Raw genomic sequence first — 20,038 nt, 5'->3', positions numbered from 1 at the left:
ATATTTAGCAAGCTAATGCCAAAGCCCAACATGATGGCTATAAATTTCATTGGATTAACAGCCTTGCTAAAACGACAGCAAGGTCGTGGTAGCCAGAGCATTTCAGTAATCACTCCTAGGATGAATGTGGGTTGTGAAGGTAACAGAACTGCTTGCATCAGTTTCCAGAGCAGCCTCTTTTGCTGGCGTAAGTGCACACCTGCCAGGGCTTCTTCTCTTCTCCAAATACCTGAAACTTTGGCACATCCGTAGATCCTTTTTTAGGGACGGGTTTCTGCAGTAGTTCTTCACTGCGTGTTCAGCTGCATCTTAAGGAAAGCTGACAGTGTTGTTAAAGCCTGTGAATGAGCTCTGCAGGAGAACAAGGATGTTTGTTGGAGAGTTAAAATCAATGTACGTTAGAAAAGAGAAAGCAGGGGAAGGTCAAATTTAATTAACTTAGCGGTCGTTATAAAAGTAAGAAAAGCATTCCTTATTATTAGTTGTAGTTAATAGAATATTAAGCCTCGCTCCATCTTTTGAAATGAGTCCATTACACACGGATTTAATACAGAAGACGCTGGAGGATTCAAACCACATTTTGGTAATTAAAAAGTTACTGTAAAGGAGGATGTGTCTTCTAATGATCTCTCAAATACCCACAGTTCAGCAGCAGCTCATCTGAAGGTTTTTCTGCATCACTGAAAGGAGCAAATCCAAATTAAAGAGAAGTGAAAACAACAATAGAAATGTGTTACGAAGGGAGACTTCATACCCTGCTTTTAAATAAACAATCTCTTGGTATCTCTGATGCACTGAAATAGTTTCACAAAGCACACAACGTGCACTGAGTTAAATCCATCAGAACTTTGTGACACTGATGTACTGTGGGATGTGATTCTCTCAGTGTTTGCTCACTCCGCATGTCCAGCTTTTGGCTGTTGCTGTTCAGCTGGCCGTCGAGTCCTCTATTCTATCCCAGAAGCAGCATACAGGAGGTTCATTTTCAATTGGCTGAGTTCAGAGGTGAAATTTTATCAGCCAGAGAGCTCCTTCAGGTGTTTGGCTGGCAGTACCAGTGAGGTGAGCAGCCATTCCCTGCTACATCCCAAGGTTTCCCAGTGAGGACATCTTTGCAGTTAGATGCTTTGAATCCCCAACTCCTACCAGAAAGCAGTTCTGTGTGTGATCTCTGCAATTCTTGTGGAATTGTGCAACTTAACTGTGTTACAGTGTAAGGAAAAGATTCACAGCCAGACCACAGAGACCAGATAGGATCTGGTCATGATGGTTTACTTGCTTTTTTCTCGTGTGTTTGTCTGCGTTAGCACAGGAAAGCTTTGTTTCTGCTAAGTTGTCTTAGTACAGATACACTGGGATCACTGAGATCGGTGGAGATTTGCCTCTTTTTATGCCTCGTGGTCTGTCTTTATAAGACCAGTGCCCTCCAGCATTGGGGGGTTCTACTTTGGCCTTTTCTTATGAGTAATCCTTTTTAGCAATTAAGTTCATCTGTCTCTGCTGCTACTGGAAGTGGCAGGATATCCTCTCAGACAGGCTAATGAAGTAAGAATTGTGCATATTTTCCTCATTTCCGACAGAAACCATTAAAATCCTAGCATGCTAATGGGGTTTTAATGATACAATATCCTAGAGCTTGTGCAGGTTTTTTTCCCCCTCAAACAGTAGCGTTCTCTGCCCTGTTTGGCCGGGCACTGCCTTTTCTCTTGAATTCTTCTGCAAACCGAAACCCTTCAAAATCCCCATCCAATTAAAAACCAGTCATGGCGCAACAAAAGCCTCAGCTACGATGGCCCAGTGCAGCGGCCAGGTTGCTGGCTGTATGATTTTGGAACTGCTTTTAAGCTCTGAAGTGAACATCATGACATTTGTGAACATCTCATTGACTGCTTTAACTAACATCGTTGCGGCGGGATCACGTCGTCAGTGCTTCTCCGTTTCTCCATGTGCCATTTCCGTAACTCTGCAGGAATGCTTTCGCTGTCTCGTCCAGCTGTCCGTCTTTGTTTTTCAGTGCACACGCATTTATGCTCCCCTCTCTTCTTCTGTTTCAGCTGTTTCACTCCTATCCTCCAGCTGTATCAGGTATTCCTCCCATGATCCCTCCAACGGGCCCCTTTGGCTCTCTTCAAGGAGCATTCCAACCCAAGGTAGGACGTGTTTCCATCTTACCACTCCAATGCACTGGTTATTCTACATGGAATGGCATGGTTAACTTCAGAAGCGACGCGATTAGTTCTCAGGGTAGCATGCATTAGTGTGAGGTCATGTAATAATCAGGATTTTAAGGAGCGGTGATCGTTATTGTTTTCTCATTTGCATAATTATCTCAGAGCTTCGGCACAACGCGGTACATTGATTCAGCTCCCCACTCCTTTATGATAGCGATGATAGTTAAGTGTGATGAGTTTGTTTCTCTTTTCCTTTGTTTTCATGAAGTCACTCTTGATTTATGAGTGGGAGGAAATCATTTTCTGTAGCCTGTAGTCTTTGCGACCGAAGACTGAAATCAGGACTGAAATTTCTGCAGAGAAGACACCTTTCTTAAATTGGCCCATCCACTCTAATGACTGAATATGTAAATTGCAGTTCATTAGTGGGATTCTTCATATATATGGTAATCAGTCTGTTAACAACTCTGTTACTTAATTGTTAGTTATACTGCAGCTGATTTCTTTTTTCTTCATTTTAAGTGAGGAAGATGTTGTCTAAATGTAGTGTTTTTTCCTCCAAAAGATGCATTTTGTTCTATTAGCCGAATATTTACATTCAAATCAAGGGAAAAGCTTTCATTTTCTCCAGCTAGATGTTGCATTTTCTGATGCTCATGTGGTAACAGTTCATTGTGGATGCAGTTCAGATCCTTGTACGGTAACGACGTAGATTGCTGATGCTTTGTGTGTGACGGTGAGGGCCGCAGTTTTAGCCAGCTCCAGTGCATTATTGATAAGCAACAGAGCTCAGCCTTGGTGTCCCAGGTGCTGCTTTAGGTGCTGTCTCATACTGCTCAGCTTTGGAAGGGTGAGAGGAATTCCCAGTGCAACACTGCTGTTGCCTCACATGTTTCAGATTAGTTTAACTAGTGGGGAGTTATTGGGCAAAGTGAGTTTGGAAACTGAGATGATAGTACATACATCGCTACATGGATTATAGCAGTTATCCTTTTTGCTTAAAAGAGCTGATGTTCACAGCATAGGCAGTGTTAATGATGAAGAAGTACTGTTTTTCAGTTTGTATTTTTGTGTGGCTTTTTACTCATAAATGCTCTCTTTCTGTGTTACAATTCTAGACTTCCAATCCTATCGATGTTGCAGCCAGACCTGGAACTGTCCCACATACCCTTCTACAGAAAGATCCACGGGTGTGTAGAAAGTATTACTGTATTTTTCTAAACTAAAGCTATTCCTCGTGAAAATATTGAGCACTAGGCCTGCCATCTTCTGTATGTCCAAATCAACGTCTGAAACTAAAGCTTAATCTGAACTATGAAGTCAGTGAGATCAGAGAAGTTGCATGAGGACAGTTTAAATCCTGATCCTTCTGTCCATCACTGGCCAAAGCAAATAGATGCCGTGCAGTGCAGAGCTCTTTCCTTGCTGTCAGGTGGCATCCCCACAAGGCTGGGGGCAAACTCCAGTTCAGCATAGAAGCGTACAAACCTCTATGAGATTTACATTTATATTCTGTAATTGTTTCTAATGTGGGTAGTGACAGTTACTCCCTGGGTTACTGTATTATTGATTGCAGCAGCAAAATGCGGATGCACTGTATTGATCACTTGGTGCCTCCGGATTCTGAGTTGGAGCACATGTGAACAGCATTTATTGTTTCAGTGCTTCGTCTTCTGGCTTTTTTCTGTTCTTTGCAAATGCCCTCGGGTTGTTTGCTTGTTTGATTGAGTATACATTGTTTGCAACGAGGAACATCATGCAGTCCTGTTTTTCGCAGAACTCTCTGACAAAAATCAATGTTGTGGAATTGGTCAGCTTTTAAGCTCTGCGGAGCTATTTTCTTTGGGCTCCACCAACTTCCAGTAGTTTGAGTTTGCTCTGAATTAGTGCTATTGTTGAGCTTTATACCAAAAGGACCCACGTGTTCTCATGTCTGCTCATTCCACCCAATCGAAAAGATAACTGGAGCCTCCCATCATTAGGTCACTTCGCTTTGTGCTGCCTTTCAGCTTGTAGTGCAGTTTTGATTGTTTCAAGACGATGCCACGCGCCGTCACCAAGCCTGCAGAATAGCTCTTCCATCTGTACATCTCCCTGTAAAGGAGATGGCTCTCCGGATGTGCCAACACCGGGTGCCTCGCTGCTGAACAGACAGGGCAGCCCGGCACGCTGGGTGGGAGCAGCCCCCTGATACCACCCTGTCCATTTCCAGTCTTCTCACAAGCCAAGCAGCTCTGAAAGATTAGAGCAGAAGTTTACCCAAAGGACATAGCTGTGTTCTTCTTCAGAGCCATTAACCAGCCATTTTGGTAGCGTTAAATCAACAAATGCATGCAGATGCCAGAGGACAGAGTGCTCAGTGTGAGGCTTGTTTTGTTGCTTGTCAACACTTAGGTACAACAGCCATGGGGGGAGGGAGGCCAGCTCCAGTACGGAGGCTGAGGACTAATTATTATCTGAAAGGGCTTCATTTGAAAGTAAAATTATAACATTTTAATTTCATCTCTTAATGAAGCAATACAAATTTGTTAATTAGAGCAATTGTTTGAGTGACAGGCATGTAACCAAGCTGTCATTTCTTCTTCACAGTTGACAGATCCGTTCAGGCCCATGTTGAGGGTAAGAAACCTTCTTGTGCTACACTTTGTTGAGCTCATCTCGGTCCCCGCCGGGTTGCAGCAGCACACTCATTAAAAGCAGCGCCGTGCTCCATCTTGGGGACTTTGCACTGTTTGCTGAGCAGTGTGGTCAGCATCATGTGGTCACTCGAGGAGGATAAGCACTTTTACAGCTGGAAGTTCCCTGTTCTCACACAACCCCTTACCACAAACAGCAGAGGTTAAACATTGATAATCGTTGTACTGCTGTGGCTCTCAAGGTTCCCTGAGCTGATCCTACAGACTGCCCTGGCAGACATTTCTTGCCATTTTAATGCAGGTGGAAGGATTCTGCTTTTTAATGTTTATTGTGTGTTTTGTGTGTTATTCAGTATGGAACTTCCTACCCAAATATCCCAAATATCTTCTTGTCCAGCACACACAGGCAATTCAGTTCAAACACAAAATTCTTTAGAGATAAGGATCCAAAAGATGCAGTCTTACAGTAATCTGAAAGATATTTTTGTTGGTTTTTCAACATATTCAAGGATGTGCAGACCACATGAACTCATTAAATCACTAATGCAACCAGTTGCTGTGGATAAGCAAAAGACTTGAGTTTAGGTTTGTGTGTGTGAGAGATGGGTTTTATTTTTTTTACTTTCTTTGTCATTGATTTTTAACTGTTGGCTGATCCACACCTAGATATAGAAGGCAGGCCCTATGCCATACTTTGTGTAGTAATTCAGTTACTGGTAGGAGCTGCTTTCATTCCTATGATTGTTTCTAAATCTGTGCAGGAATCATTATTCATGTGGTTAACTACAGACCCCTACATAACCAGATAATGGAAAATATATCCTTATCAAGTCCCTACCAGCATGATTTCCAGATGTCCTAGAGATGGACTACTGAATCAGTGAAGAAGCCAAGTCATGCTCTCTGCTTCTTTCCTCCCTTTCTCAGCCCCATGATTTAGAGGCATGGTGACAGGAGTGATGCAAAGAGCCAGCTTAAGCCAGTTCACCTTCCCAACCAGAGTGAACTGACTGGCATCCAATTTGGGGCCTTTACTGGTGAGCCAAAATGGTGCAGGTACAGACGCGCAGTTATATGAGGGAGTCAGATGGATTTTAAAAACCAGACTGAGATTTTTAAGTGTTTTTATGTGGATCTTTTGGTGGAAAGGCCAGTCTTAGAATAGCAGCACGTTTGGAAACGTACTGAGTGTGCTGTTGTGAAGCAATCCAGCTGTGCAGAGTAGTTGCTAACAGGCAGATAGTTCCAGCAGCACAAGCTGCATTCTCAGCCAGTGGCATCAGAAGATTGCAGGAGAGCAGAAAAACAGTGTGTGGGTTTGTCTGGAGAGGAGGATGACCAGGAGCATTCCTAGCATAAAGCATCACAGGTATTGGAACATTACTAATTCATGCTGTATCCCTCCTGTTTTTTCCAGAAACCTGGGAAGTGGTGCGCTATGCACGTCCACATTGCCTGGCAGATATACCATCACCAACAGAAAGTCAAGGTCAGTCTTTTGGCCACAGCTGCATTTCAGATGCATTGCACAGTGCAAACCTGTGAGTGGGAGGATTTGCCTCTTGCTGTTAGCAGCTCTGTACCATGGCTAATGCCTTGTCAACATAACCACAAGTAGCATTGTAGCTGTGTAGCTCCTTCAGGTGTTCACTATCATAAGGAGGAAAGGTTGGTGTCTTTGTTTGGCCTTCTCTTGCAGGAGTCAGGAGCTTGTGCTAGAAAGTGAGTGAAATTAACAAGAAGACCCTACCCACTTTGCAGTCTTTGTATGCAACTGAGTTGTATTATATAAGGTAGTGCTATAAGATTATGAAGATGTTGAACAGCTACTAAAATCTACAGCTAATAGAGTTTAAAAATAACCCTTTTAAACAAGGTTGACAGGTTAATTTGCTGCGGTAGACATATCTCTCTTCTCTGCTTCCTTATGTTTCCCCTGCTAGTGATCTTCATTCATCTTCCCATTATCAAAAAAGACAAGATTATAGACCTGGAGAGTTATATCTCCTTTCTTTTCTATTTTATTGAAAAGATATTTTCTTGAAATGAAATTATTGTTCCCATGTTATCTGTGTCCTTTGAATCTTCTTTGATTTGATATTCAAAGAGGTCATACTGCTATATTTATAACCCATGGTAAATGCCATTTTCATACAGCCATTTCTTTTACCTACTGACTTTGACTGTTTAAAAACAGTGATATTGCTCAGACTGTTGGGAAAGGGCATTATTTGTTTTTTTGAGGCCGTGGATGATGATGATTCCAAAACTAATTGGAAGGTGTATTTCACTATCTCAGTTCAGCCAGAAGACAAGGTATGGTCTGCAGTCATGAAGGCAAAAAAGCAGGAAACCCCAGGAAAGAATGCGTGCAGCTGTAGGTGCTGTTTGCCTGCCTGTACTTCTGTAGCAAGACACCGTTCAGACATGTGTAACCTGTCTGCACACCCAGGGGATTCCTGAGACACAGCCTGGGCCAGACAGCAGCTCTGGGCACAAAGCAGTTCTACGCTGAGGCTCAGGATGACCAGTGTGGGGTCAGCCTGGATTCCAGGCAGATTTTACTCTCCATAATGGGTCCACTTCCTTTTAGGAAAGGACTTACAGCTTGATCTAACGTGCCATGAAATTAGTGCAGGCATTTGCATTGAGTTTAGTGGTCCCTGTGTTAAGGTGTTCAGCATTTGCTGGACCTGAAATGCATTCATAAGGGTTATCATCAAGAGGGGGGCTCTCTGGAGCAGCAGATGGGAGTAAAATGAATCTGATCAAATTTCTTCCATGCTCTTTTAAGGTAAATCAACACATTCAGAAGTCTTTTAACACAGCCACGATGTTCCATTCCTCTTCAGACCGGGGATTTTTTCATTATTAGAACAGTACTATTCATATGGCCGCAATTAAAGTTTCTGCCAGATTTGCTGTTCTGAGTAATGCCTGTCAGAGGTTTATAACTTGGTTGTTAAGAAGAATAAAAAGAGCTCAGAGCCTAAAAATCTGGCACGCAGCCTTCAATTGAGGCATTTGTGTGTTCTGATCTTTTTAAATCATTGAAGTGCTGCAGTCTGACATCTAAAAGACATGACCTCAACATGGCCGTCTTTTGCATTCGGTGGTTTTGCAGGTTATTATCTCAAAACATTGATAAATCTGCTTTTTTTGTTTCCTCTTTCCTGCTCATAGCTTCATAGACATGTTATTAGCACTTGAAAAACAGCTACTAGGCATGCACATTAACTTGGTCATAACTTTTTAATATGCATATTTATATCATTGTAATAGTCTGTACTCCGAGCTGGCATGGTATTAAATACTGATTTATTAAGCGTAACCTGCTCCAGAATTACTGCTAAGATCTACTGGTTCAGTGTTACACGTTTGTAAATCCTTTCAGCTGACCTGCACAATTAATCAGCAATCTGTGTTTGGGGAGTTGTGGCAGCACAGGTAATTGGGAATTTGGTTTTCCTCTGCATTCTATAAAACTATTGAAGTGCCAACCACTAAAGTGAGTGTATGACACAAAGAAGAATCCATCCTTCATCCACTTATCATTTACAGTACAGCTGCATCGGGAAATACACTTTCAGAAAGTAACTCTGCTCATCCTAATACCGTATAAATAGAGGCAGTGACATACAGTGCTTTGAATCTGGAGTGCAAGCTATCAAAGTGAGACTTAAGTTCTTCAGACACTGCTACGCTTCATATGTAATTTGCTTCACTTTAGCCCCTGTCTTGCTCGATTGCAGTCTGAGAGGCACTGAAAGATACACAGCATCAGGTGTTCCTCAGCTGCAGCTCCACATTTAAATGTGATGGTTGTGGTGTGTGTGTGTCACTGTCTGATGAGTGATCCCTGCAGTCGGAGGTCAGCTGGCAGCTCTGCCTCTTGCACTTGCTGCTTTCCCTGCTTTCAGCATGCCTGCCCACCCGAGGATTGCGTCCAAACTAACATCTCTCTTTGACTTCGTTTTAAAGACGGGGGCCTGTACTTACAGCCAAGTATGTGTTCAAGGTCTATTCGGAGATTTCAGTGTTTGTTCTGTTCAGCCAAGTCTGCGCTAAAACTCTTTGCTCCAGAGGGATATATGTGTTTGTGAAGAACACTGGTGAGCCCTGGGCAAAATACCTACTGGGAACCTGAGGTTGTTTGCCTCTGCCAGGAGACTGGATCTGCACTTACACCCAGGGTCCTAAAAACTGTTATCTTTGTTAAATCGTCAGTTGTTATGAATAAATTGCTATGCCCACAGCATTCTGAAAGTGCCTCTCAGGACAGTCTCTTGCAAATCTTTTTCTCTTACATTTCAGAAACAGATGCAGTCAGATCCACACAAACTGGACTTCGGCCTGAAACCTGAATTTCTGAGCAGGCCCCCAGGCCCCAGCCTTTTTGGAGCCATCCACCACCCCCATGACCTGGCCCGGCCCTCGACTCTCTTCTCTACAGCCAGTGAGTATTGAGGATCAAACTCTTTCTTGTGGCATGCTCATTAACATGCTAATCTGTGCCATGTTGACAGGAAATTTCCCATATGCTTTGGCTTATGAACTCTGCAAGACGTGCCAGAGGCTATTAGTCTATTTGATAAATATTTTAAAATTATTCCATATGCTTTTTAAAAAATGCACAACAATGTGATGAAATGCCATGCAGGTTAAACACAGAGGAACATTTCACGCAGTGATAACTGCATCATGGAGATGACAGGTTGGAAGTACACTGTATTGTGTGTTCCCCTTTTTTTTTCCATACTGACACATTTCTCCTCCACCTCCTATAACTGACAACTTCTGTTCAGAAGAGCAGCTGCTGTTTGCATGGGATCCTGACCTGAACATACAGCAATCTCTGCTTATGTGAGGTGCTGTTTAAGAATAGTCAAGCCTAGAGCACAGGGAGTACCTCTCTGAGCATTAGCTGGGAACTCACCATGTTGCTTTGTTTCGGCAGGTGGGGCTCATCCAGCCGGCACCCCTTTTGGCCCTCCACCTCACCACAGCAACTTTCTCAACCCAGCTGCTCACTTAGGTAAGTGCAGTACTGCAGTGAGTGGTTCTTGGCCCTCTCTGTGCAAGCCACTCGCTGTGAATCCAACTCAGAAATAACACACAGGCATTTTCTGCCCTGCTGCTTTTGCACATTCTGCTGTAGCTTGTTACACTGTGAATATCCACTGAACTGACAGCTAGTTCAGCTCTTCTGTTGTTATCCAAAAGGCTGTTTTAGACTTGCATGGAGCGCAGTCTGAACAGCCACTGTCCTTTTCCAATCACACTCAAACCCAAAAGATGCTCCTCAGCCTAGCCAGTCCACAGAGATAACAGATGAGCAAGCCAGTAGCTCCACAAGACATGAACATAATGCATGTTCTTTGGTTCCTCAGCCTGGTTGCGATGTACATAGAGCCATTGACAGCTGGATCTCCGTGAACCCTTTAGCACAAGCTTGAGGTCATGCCTCTGAATTTTGTAGCAAGCTTTTGCATTCTGCTCTTGCATATCTGCTACTGTGGCAGAGTAATGCCACATTGTTCTTACTTCATGTCTTTTGGTTTAGACCATTGAAGGTTGTCCATGTGCCAGTTTAACCTTTAAAAATTGTACATTTTATCCATTTGTCTTCTGTAACCCAAGCAGCAGTTCTAAATACACCTAGCAGTAAAACTGACAGCACGTTTTAAAATACTTCACAGTACAAACTAGCTGGGCGTTAGAGGAGTAGCAGGGTGGTTAGGATTCAGTGTAGTTGTGTTTGTAAGCAGTCAAAAAATACCTGAAGATTAAGGCTGAGGTTCAGAGAGGTATTTCTGTTCCAAACTGCTAATGAGATGCCTGCTTTTTATTTCAGTGAGCAGGAAGCAGATCCTTAAGATCTTGTGATCTGATCTTAAGTGTGTATGGCAGTGAAAAATAGCAAATAAATGTTAAAGAAGTAAACAGCGTTCAACAAATGTTAGTTTCCTTCTCATTTAGTGATGTTGTAATAAGCAATGTGCTGCCCACGAGAGCACCAGAGATCAGGACTATAATTTGATGTTTTGTTTTGCATAGGGAGGGATTTAGGAGGGCCACCAAACTGATACAGCAGACTCACGATGTGGTTTCATTGTTCTGTACTGAGCTGCCTATAAAAAACGCTCGATTTGTCCCTCCTCAGTGCTGATGGTTTCATCAAAGTAATTAAAATTCTCTGAAACTGAAAAGAGAATTTGCTTCATTCGGCTTACCTACACCCTCTATACATTAGGTACTAAAAAAGTAGAATCCGGTGTTTTTCATAGTCCATGCTAGTTTTTTATACAGTAGTAGCAATAAATACCAAGAGCATTACAAGATGCTCGGGTCAGCATGATGTATCAGTACAATAAGACATTTTATATATATTCTGACTGTGGTGTAGGAGATGTGGCTGAGGCATGGCCTGAAGGTGTTTTGCAAGCACAATTGCCAGACCTACTAATTGCCTTGCTAGGCAGGGTTGTTTCCTGAGGACCATGGAACTGAGCTGGAAGGGAGTGAAAAGAAAGAAAAATTGAGATGTTTGCAGATGTTAAGTGGAGTCACAACTTTTGCTGGATTGCAGTCCTCCCTGCCGTGTGTGCTGTGACATCTTGTTTTTCTTCAAAGTAGGAGTTTTTCTTGTAAGCTGATCCCATGCATATTGCCATAGGAAAAAGATTGGTTTGTATTTCCCACCCTCTCACCATCACTGTTGTGATGCGACACAGACTGGGCTTTCATGCAGGCGTAGCACAGCTGGATAACACAGAAATGCGTTCTCACAATGACCAACACACCAGTGAGCTGTTTCCATTGGTTTGCAGAGCCTTTCAATCGACCAGCTTCCTTCAGCGGTCTCACTGCGGTGGGTAGCAATGCCTTCGGGGGACTCGGCAACCCGACAGTCAGTGAGTAACCTCTTTGTTTATGAATTCTTGTCTGCTGTGTAATTCGGGACATGGAGTGACGGTGACATTTTATCAGTTGCCTAGATCACACATCAGTTAAGGGACGGTAATTTGAAGTGAGCTTTTTCTTTTAAATAACAGCATATTTAGTCACCGGTCAATGGTTTTCTTTTAGTTACCTCATAGTTTGGGTTTAGCATAGTGCTAAATGTCACCATTACGTTGTCAATTAAAAAAAAACTGCATTTAGAACTCATGCCTGTAAGGAGATTGTGGGATTCCACGTGGTTTTGTTGCATGGTCAAAGTAGTCAATGTGCAGTGCTTATTGGTAATCCCTAGCTGTGGATGAGAACATTTTTTTTTCCTTTCTCACCAGTGAATCCAGGACATGTGCCTGGAAAAGATCACTAACCTGCATTTATTTGTCCAGGGTCATCAACATTTCTCTAGATTTGGCCAGTCACAAAAGATCATCCTTTTAAAAATCACTCTCTTGCACCATACTCCAAATCTGGCATGATTTTGGTCACATACCGTATTACTTTGGTTCGGGATCAAATGCAACAAGTTCCATTATTTATATTCGGTATAACGGTCATTTCCCGGTGTCTCCAAAATATTTGGACTAAGGATCATTGTCACTTTTATCTTTCTACTTTCATCCCCTGTCAGTTTTATCCACAGCATCTCCCTATCCAATTAAAACAGCTGTCAGATGCCTGCCCATTTTTAGGAATGAGACCCTCTAATGAATCTCTGTTAATTTCCTTTCCTTTTCCAGCTCCCAATAATATGTATTCATTTTAACTCTGAGTGCTGTAAAAGTTTTTTTGGTAAGTACCTTCACTAGAGCATACCTTTTTCTTAAACCTTTTTGTTTTCCACTTCACCATTTCAGCACCCAACTCAATGTTCGGCCACAAGGATGGCCCCAGTATGCAGAGCTTTAGCAACCCTCACGAGCCCTGGAACCGACTGCACCGAACTCCTCCTTCGTTCCCGACCCCTCCGCCCTGGCTGAAGCCAGGAGAGCTGGAGCGCAGTTCATCTGCTGCAGCTCATGACAGAGATAGAGATGTAGATAAACGAGACTCATCTGTTAGTAAAGATGACAAAGAAAGGTACGAAAGAACACTTCCAAGAATTGTCTAGTTCAAAGCTTGGGGCTCCGTTCCGCTTTTAACCCTTCCCAGCCTGGCACATTGTTAAACCAGAGCTTCAGAAGAGGGACACTCGGGGGAGCTGACGCCATCACTGCCTACAATGCAGCGCTGGCGGTAGGGAAGATGCAGATCTGCCTCGGGTGCTTCCTGCTCCATCTGTTTCTCTTCTCACTTGCACCTCAGTTCATCAGGAGGAGCTTTGCTGGAGCAGAGTTCAAGCAGTGTCAAGTGAGAATAGAATGCTTGCCTTGTGGGTGACTTTTTTATAGGTTTTTTGAACATTCAGTGTGTGGATAGGTGCCTGACAGGATGCAAAAAGAAGTACGAAGTCCATCAGACACATATCTGCACGTGTGAATACTTAACTTCGTAAATCCGATCCTATCCGCAAAACAAATAACCCTGCTTCCACCCCCTAAAATGGCCTGAGGAGAGAAACCACTGATGAAGCTGTAAAATTGCAACACCATAAAATACAGCAGCATGGCATTTTCCAGTACCACAGTAAGCTTCAGTGCATGCCATCCGTTAAATCGGCCTTAATTCCCCTGCAGAAGGCACACATACATGCACTGCTGTTGCTTACCTTCAAGCACGGTTTTTGTTCAGTGTTTTACATGGACTTGCACTCTAACATGTCCAGGCTGGGAAGGGTTAATGAAAAGTAAAACCTGGTCATATTTTTTTTTTGTCAGGACTGTTCCCATTCTACAGTTAACTCCGTAACAATTCCTCTTAACATTTAAGTACCAAATTATAAGAATTTGCCATTCAGCAAGTGTCATGCCTTCCTTGAAAAATGTAGAGAGGCTGATTTCAGCTTTTTCAGTTGTGGCTTAATGGCTTTCCTGCTAAGTTTGCACATTACTTTACTACATAATGGCTATTTGTTTCTAATTTTTTAACATAAAAGAATATTTAGGAGATGTGCTTTTCTGACTTCTGTCACTAACCCAAATATACGCATTAGTAGCCTTTTCAAAAAGAAGTTATGCTAACACATTAGATATTCTGAAAAATACATTGAAGAGCTTTTCTATGTTATTGTAAAATGCGAAGAGCAAGTCAAACTTCAGATCTTGTCACCTACATTTTCCATTTGGAATATTTTCTGTTTGGTAGCATAGCTTCATTATTTTCATGTCTGGTGTTAATGCTTCCAAATGAATTTCTGTTAGAAATTGGGGATTCTGTCCTGCGAAATGCTTAAGCATGTGAGTAACATTACTGGCTTGAATGGCAAAGCATTGTAGTTACTAATGATATGGGTGGTCTTTACAATTATGTGATTCTTTCAGTTGCTGTTTTGTTGTCTTGTTATGAGGTGTTCCTGCTGAAGAAAATCCCTTCCAGATATACATCCCCTGCAAGCAGCTTTAGCATTGCCTGAACTCCATATCATAGCTCAGAACATAATTTATTTTCAGTGATTTGAGAGTTTGAAAGTAAACGTCATTCATTCTTCATGTTTCTGCACAATTATGGCTACCAGTTGAGTACACAAATGGTTTTGCTGATCCAGTATCGCTATGCATCCATGTGATTTTAAGAGTTCTACTTTGCAGCATGCTCACAGTGTTGCCTGTTTGAGAAGATGCAAAGAATTCCTTCCTGGAGATGTTCTCCCTGTATAGATAATGTCTGGTGTAGCTTGTGAGCCTCTCATACCTCTCCCTTGACCTTCAGTGGCACCCAGCAGGGTGAAGGTGTAGCCTTGCCCTTCTGGTTGAGGTCCCAGTCTGTGCTACCTATTTTTTGCTAACTTGACCAAGACAGAATGGGGAATCAAAATTGTTCTGAGCGTTATCTGCTGCCAAACGGGCTGTCTAGACAAAAGCATTCATCTAGACTTCTTCTGTAATCCCTAGCTGGAGTGAGATAGGATAGATCCCTCAGGAGAGTTCAGATAATGTGAAACTACAGTCTATGAACTTCTCCCAGGTGCGGAGCTGGTTGCAGAGCTGCACTACCATGTCGTCTTACAGTTCTTGCTTCCTCCTGGAAGACTGTGTGCAGTTTTTTGTTGTTGTTAAGGATTCTTATTACTGCACTCCAGCATTAGAAAAAAAACGGTGAATACAGCTGTTGTGCAAAACAGAATTTGTTCCTTCTCGGTGATATTTAATTTAAAAGATGTCACTGAGCAATTCCATTCTAATGAAGACATCGATGTGTTTGTAATCCTGGAACTTCAGAAAGAATACAATAATCTATTGTTCTCTCTGTCAACATAAATGAAGCACAATAATTGGCATAAGATGTCTTGCGCGTTATCTTTCAGTATAGCATACGGCCTCAAAACATACCTTATTTAGTAATAAGTTCATTTGAGAATATGATCTTAAGTTTCTTTTTGGGGGAGACTGAGGCTTAGAGCTCTTCCTGTATTATTAACTTAAGGAGCCCTTGGTAGATTTGAGGATAAAAAAATTATTCCCTCCCTGACCACTGGACAACCATTTACATAAGTGAATGATTACCTAAGTAATCAATAGCCTCTTGAGATAATGCCATCACTGTAATTGAAGAGGATGAAATTGGCAAAGGAAAATGTTATTTTGATTGCACATGTATTTTTCTTTAATTACAGAAAATGTCCATTATTTACTTAAGATTTTACAAACAATTTAAAATACGTAAATTACACAGCAAAATTGATTGAATATCAATGACAGGACTCAGTCAGCTCCCCCTAGTGAAATAAAACAATTAAGAGTGCCCTTCAGTCAAGTTTTTATGACTTGGTCTCAGTGTCCAAATCTGGAAGTTGTTTGAAAGACTTAAATGTTTTGTGGAGAGCAAGAGGAAAGAAGAGTAGAGCCAGGACACAGTTTTTGGAGTGTTTAGGGCACAGTCAATCAAAGCAGAACCTGATACCCAGGAGGTAATTAATAGTCAGCGCAGACAAAGCAGCTCTGGTATCAAATGCTCCAATGCTAGCAGTTGCATTCTGGACTCTTAAACTTAGACATAGCCCATAAACTGACAGTTTCGACAGTTCAGTCTAGATACAACACAAGATTCTTCTGGTGAGGTCACAATAATGACAGTATCCTTTTTCAAAGATATTTTTAAGTAGTTTCTGCAGTTTCACCATCCAGAAGTACCTACAGTTTAGAGGTACCCAGAGAGGAATGTAAACTGGAGCTGTTCAGGGACTACAGAGGACCCTGCTACTTACCCCTCATTTTTGCCTTTAACGGCATCTATTAAAAGATTTGCACTGAGGCTTATTTCTCACTTAGAGAAGTGCCTGTCTTTTTGGAGGTGATTTGTCTCCACAGTACTGGTGTGTCCTGAGAGGTTTTAATCTTCAGTTTTGAGAAAGAAATTGAATTGTGGGAAGTAAACTGAAAATCTGGAAGGATGAAGACAATATAGATAAGAAACTTGTAATGTAAAGATAGGTATGGAAGCTTCTCTAAAAGTCAGTTGAACAAAATACTGTCTATTTTCCCAGATCTATTCTTAATAGAAGCAGTGGGTAAAATCCTATTACCCGTGTAATTTGGATGTAATTGCCTCCCCTTTTTTTTTTTTCATGAAATTAGTATGTTTTTATTATTCTCTCTCCTTTCTGCAAACAGCTATGGCTGTAATCCTAGAAATACCTTTTCTAGAGCCAGATTCCTTGGGATCCTTGTGTGGACTTTAGTGTTTGAAGTTTCAGTCAGATCACTCGCAAAGCAGCTACTTCAGGGATCTTCTCCTGCACCGAGATAACAGAACAGACCTAGAGTAGAGATGGGATGCTCTTCTGGTGTTTTGAGTGTGTAAAAGAAGCAGTACATTAAATGGTGCTTGTTACTACCTTTCTGCAAATCAACAAGTATAGTCAGACATCCTCAAGGCTTTGTTTTATTTTTGAGAGTTTCTTGTGCTTTAATTTTTACACTTCTCTTTCTTCCTAGAGAGAGCATTGAGAAAAGACACTCCAGCCATCCTTCGCCAGCACCTATCCATCCAGTAAACTCCCTCGGACATAATCGCAGCTCCAATGAGCAGATCAGGAGCCATCTGAATCCTGAGGTTCGAGAAAAAGAGAAACCCAAAGAGCGAGAGAGGGATCACTCCGAATCTCGGAAGGAAATTAATGTTGAAGAGCACAAGGTGAAGGACAACTATATTTCAGAGAAAGAAAGCCTGAGCCATGAAAGCCGAGTGGTGGAAGAGTCGAAGCAAATGTCCAGGGTTCCTTCACCCTATGCTAGGCCACCTGTTGTGGAAAGCAACAGGCCTAACAGTACTTCAAACCGTGAGGCTGAGAGGAAGAATGAGCCAGCGTACGATAATCCGAAGAAAAGCAATGAAGTCAAAGTGAAGGAGGAGCGGAAGGAAGACCATGATGCTCAACATGAGGGACCTCAGACTCACAGGTCGTCTGATCAGCCACCACCTATATCTACATCTAACGTCCATCCAAGTCCTTTAGTGTCTATGCCCATGACTGTAGGTGTAACTGGAATACATCACATTAACAGCATCAGTGGCCTGGATAGGACTCGCATGATGACCCCTTTTATGGGAATTAGCCCAATTCCTGGTGGAGAACGCTTCCCCTATCCTTCTTTCCACTGGGATCCAATGAGAGATCCCTTAAGAGATCCTTACAGAGAGCTGGATATTCATCGGAGAGACCCCCTGGGCAGAGACTTTTTGCTAAGAAATGACCCCCTTCATCGTCTTTCTACGCCAAGATTATATGAAGCCGACAGATCGTTCAGGGATCGGGAACCTCATGACTACAATCACCACCACCATCACCACCACCCTCTCTCCGTTGACCCTCGACGTGAGCATGAGCGGGGCAACCACTTGGATGACAGGGAGCGGTTGCACATGCTCAGAGAGGACTACGAACATGCACGCCTGCACTCAGTTCACCCGGCCGCCTTGGATGGACACCTGCCTCACCCAAGCCTCATCACACCAGGACTTCCTAGCATGCACTACCCCAGAGTCAGTCCCCCGACAGGACACCAAAATGGTATCCTCAATAAAACTCCCCCCACAGCAGCTCTCAGTGCCCCTCCACCGCTTATTTCTACGCTGGGGCCTCGGCCTGGGTCTCCAAGAAGGACTACTCCTCTGTCAGCAGAGATGAGAGAGAGGCCTCCTTCTCACACCCTCAAGGACATTGAAGCTCGATAAGCAGAGCAAGACTAAATAAAAAGCAGAGAGGGACAGAACGTTGTAAATGAACATAATATAAAGACCTTCTTACTAGTCTATTGATACAGACTGGGAATGTGACCCACTGTACAATATGTATAGACCTGAGTGCAAAGATTTTGAAATGTTTTTTTTGTATATTATATGTTGAAATTTTCCAGATCTTTTAGCCAAGTCCATACGTTCCTCGTGTCTCCTACTCTATTTTATTTCTAGTTTAAAAGTTTCAAAATTTGAACTGAAGAACAAGATGTTAATCTGAATGATTTGCCTAGAAACAAGCCACCACCAATGACAACCGTACAAAGCTCTTTCAGACCAGAAGTGAAGACATTTGTAGATATTTATGTAAAAAGAGTGCTTCATGGGTTAATGGTTCATATATGCAAAAAGGGTAAGATGAAAGCTTTACTTTGTACAAATGTAAATAGATAAAATTAAGTAACATAATACATTAATACTTCTTAAACTGTGCTATTTGCAAACTTAATATTGATCAACACAGTCTGCTTATGCTGTGTTACATATATTGTTATAGACAGCTAAACCCCTTCAACTATGCAATGAATTCTAAGGCTTTTCACAAAAGCCTTTATAACTCAAAGGAGCCTTTTCAACACACAACATACTTAAAGTCATATTTTCCCTGAACAAGTTCATCTATACTAGCAACCTATTTCTCCTGCTTGTTTTGATGAAGAAACAGCCCACGAGAAGTGTAGTTTTCTGTCTGAACCCCTGCATCAAGATGCTGATGTTACTGTACCTCATGTATTCCTTAGAACGCGGCAGGTTAGCAATCTATAATCACTGATACTGTCATGGCAAACAGGTTTTCAGTCACATTAATCTGGGTTAAACCAAGTAATAATCAAATACTGGCTGTTTTCCAGAACTTTCGTCACTTACCACGTCAGATTTATTTTTGGAAGAACATCTGGTAATAACCATTCATGTCTGTGTCTCATTTTTGTCTGTACGCACCCTTTTTTTTTTAAGTGATGTTTAGCTACACTGAAGCAAATCCTACGAGAAAGCCAATACTTTTCTAGAAAAATGATGGATATGTTTTCACTGTGGATCAGTAGTTTAATTAATGAACTCCGCTGCAGATTTCATAATGCAATTTGTTGTATTTCAGTTGGTAATAAAGTCTGTGAATAGTTAACAGGTCAGCCTTGTTGTTCCCTAATCACAGAAGACGTGAATTCACATGAAGAACGTGGTCCTTTTTAACAAAATGCATCATTCTTCCGAAATCTGTCTTTTCATAACACACTTTTTTATAATGCATTAAGTTTCTTATCTAAATATTTGGAGAGAATATGACTTTATCAGAGAGAATTCAATATCTTGTCTACTGGACTGTAAAATATATGTATGAAATAAAATTAGTTCCATTGGTCTACTAGTGTATTAAAGTGCTATCTGAAGTTGTTATCCTGTTTTGGCAAAAAAAAAGAGAAAAAGAAAAAAAAGAAAAAAGGTAACTACAGGCGGTTGTTTCTAATGATCAGAGATCTATTTTAGTAGTCAACTGAAGGTTTAGTTGTGAGCTTCGGATTTTGTGAACTCCAGATGTTGTGCGGTGTTCTTTTTTTTGTTTTCTTTTTCTTTTCTCCTTTCATTTTCTTTTTTTGTTTTGTTTTGTTTTGTTTTGTTTTGGGGTTTTTTTTAAAGAACAGAAGGAAAAATACAAAACAAAGAAAAAAAAAAAACCCAACCCTGAAGAATATGTACACTGGAACCGTAGCGGTAGCTTTCAGTATTGTAAAGAGATTGTTATATACAAACCTTTTTGCTGTTTATCCTGTATGTAATAAAGTCCTTTCTAGATCCTATGTGAAAAGAAAAGTGAAGCAGCTCTCAATCTTCAGCATGTTTCCTCATCAGCGAAGACTTGTGTAATGTAAATTGTGCCATGTTATTAAAAAATGTGAACTAAACTGCTAGGTGCTTCTTTGTGTGGAGTACCCCATC

The 20,038-nt window shown here is 41.7% G+C and overlaps 1 protein-coding gene across 9 annotated transcripts in view; it reads left to right on the top strand.

Moving 5' to 3' along the window:
- AUTS2 (activator of transcription and developmental regulator AUTS2) overlaps positions 1 to 20,004 on the top strand; it is a 663,053-nt gene extending 643,049 nt beyond the window's left edge. For all 9 annotated transcript variants that reach the window (XM_046902440.1, XM_046902439.1, XM_015295944.4 and 6 more), the window contains 9 exons: positions 2,055 to 2,150; positions 3,290 to 3,361; positions 4,761 to 4,790; positions 6,225 to 6,296; positions 9,122 to 9,263; positions 9,765 to 9,842; positions 11,638 to 11,721; positions 12,622 to 12,844; positions 16,798 to 20,004. In XM_046902440.1, coding sequence (XP_046758396.1) covers positions 2,055 to 2,150; positions 3,290 to 3,361; positions 4,761 to 4,790; positions 6,225 to 6,296; positions 9,122 to 9,263; positions 9,765 to 9,842; positions 11,638 to 11,721; positions 12,622 to 12,844; positions 16,798 to 18,037 — 2,037 coding nt within the window. In that variant the 3' untranslated portion in view covers positions 18,038 to 20,004. The remainder of the gene's footprint in view (positions 1 to 2,054; positions 2,151 to 3,289; positions 3,362 to 4,760; positions 4,791 to 6,224; positions 6,297 to 9,121; positions 9,264 to 9,764; positions 9,843 to 11,637; positions 11,722 to 12,621; positions 12,845 to 16,797) is intronic.
- Positions 20,005 to 20,038: the final 34 nt, after the last annotated feature.

This window comes from Gallus gallus, chromosome 19, assembly GCF_016699485.2.
Source record: "Gallus gallus isolate bGalGal1 chromosome 19, bGalGal1.mat.broiler.GRCg7b, whole genome shotgun sequence".
Lineage (NCBI taxonomy): Eukaryota > Metazoa > Chordata > Aves > Galliformes > Phasianidae > Gallus > Gallus gallus.
Note: the sequence above shows the minus strand (reverse complement) of the source record. Positions and strands in the feature narration are given on the sequence as shown.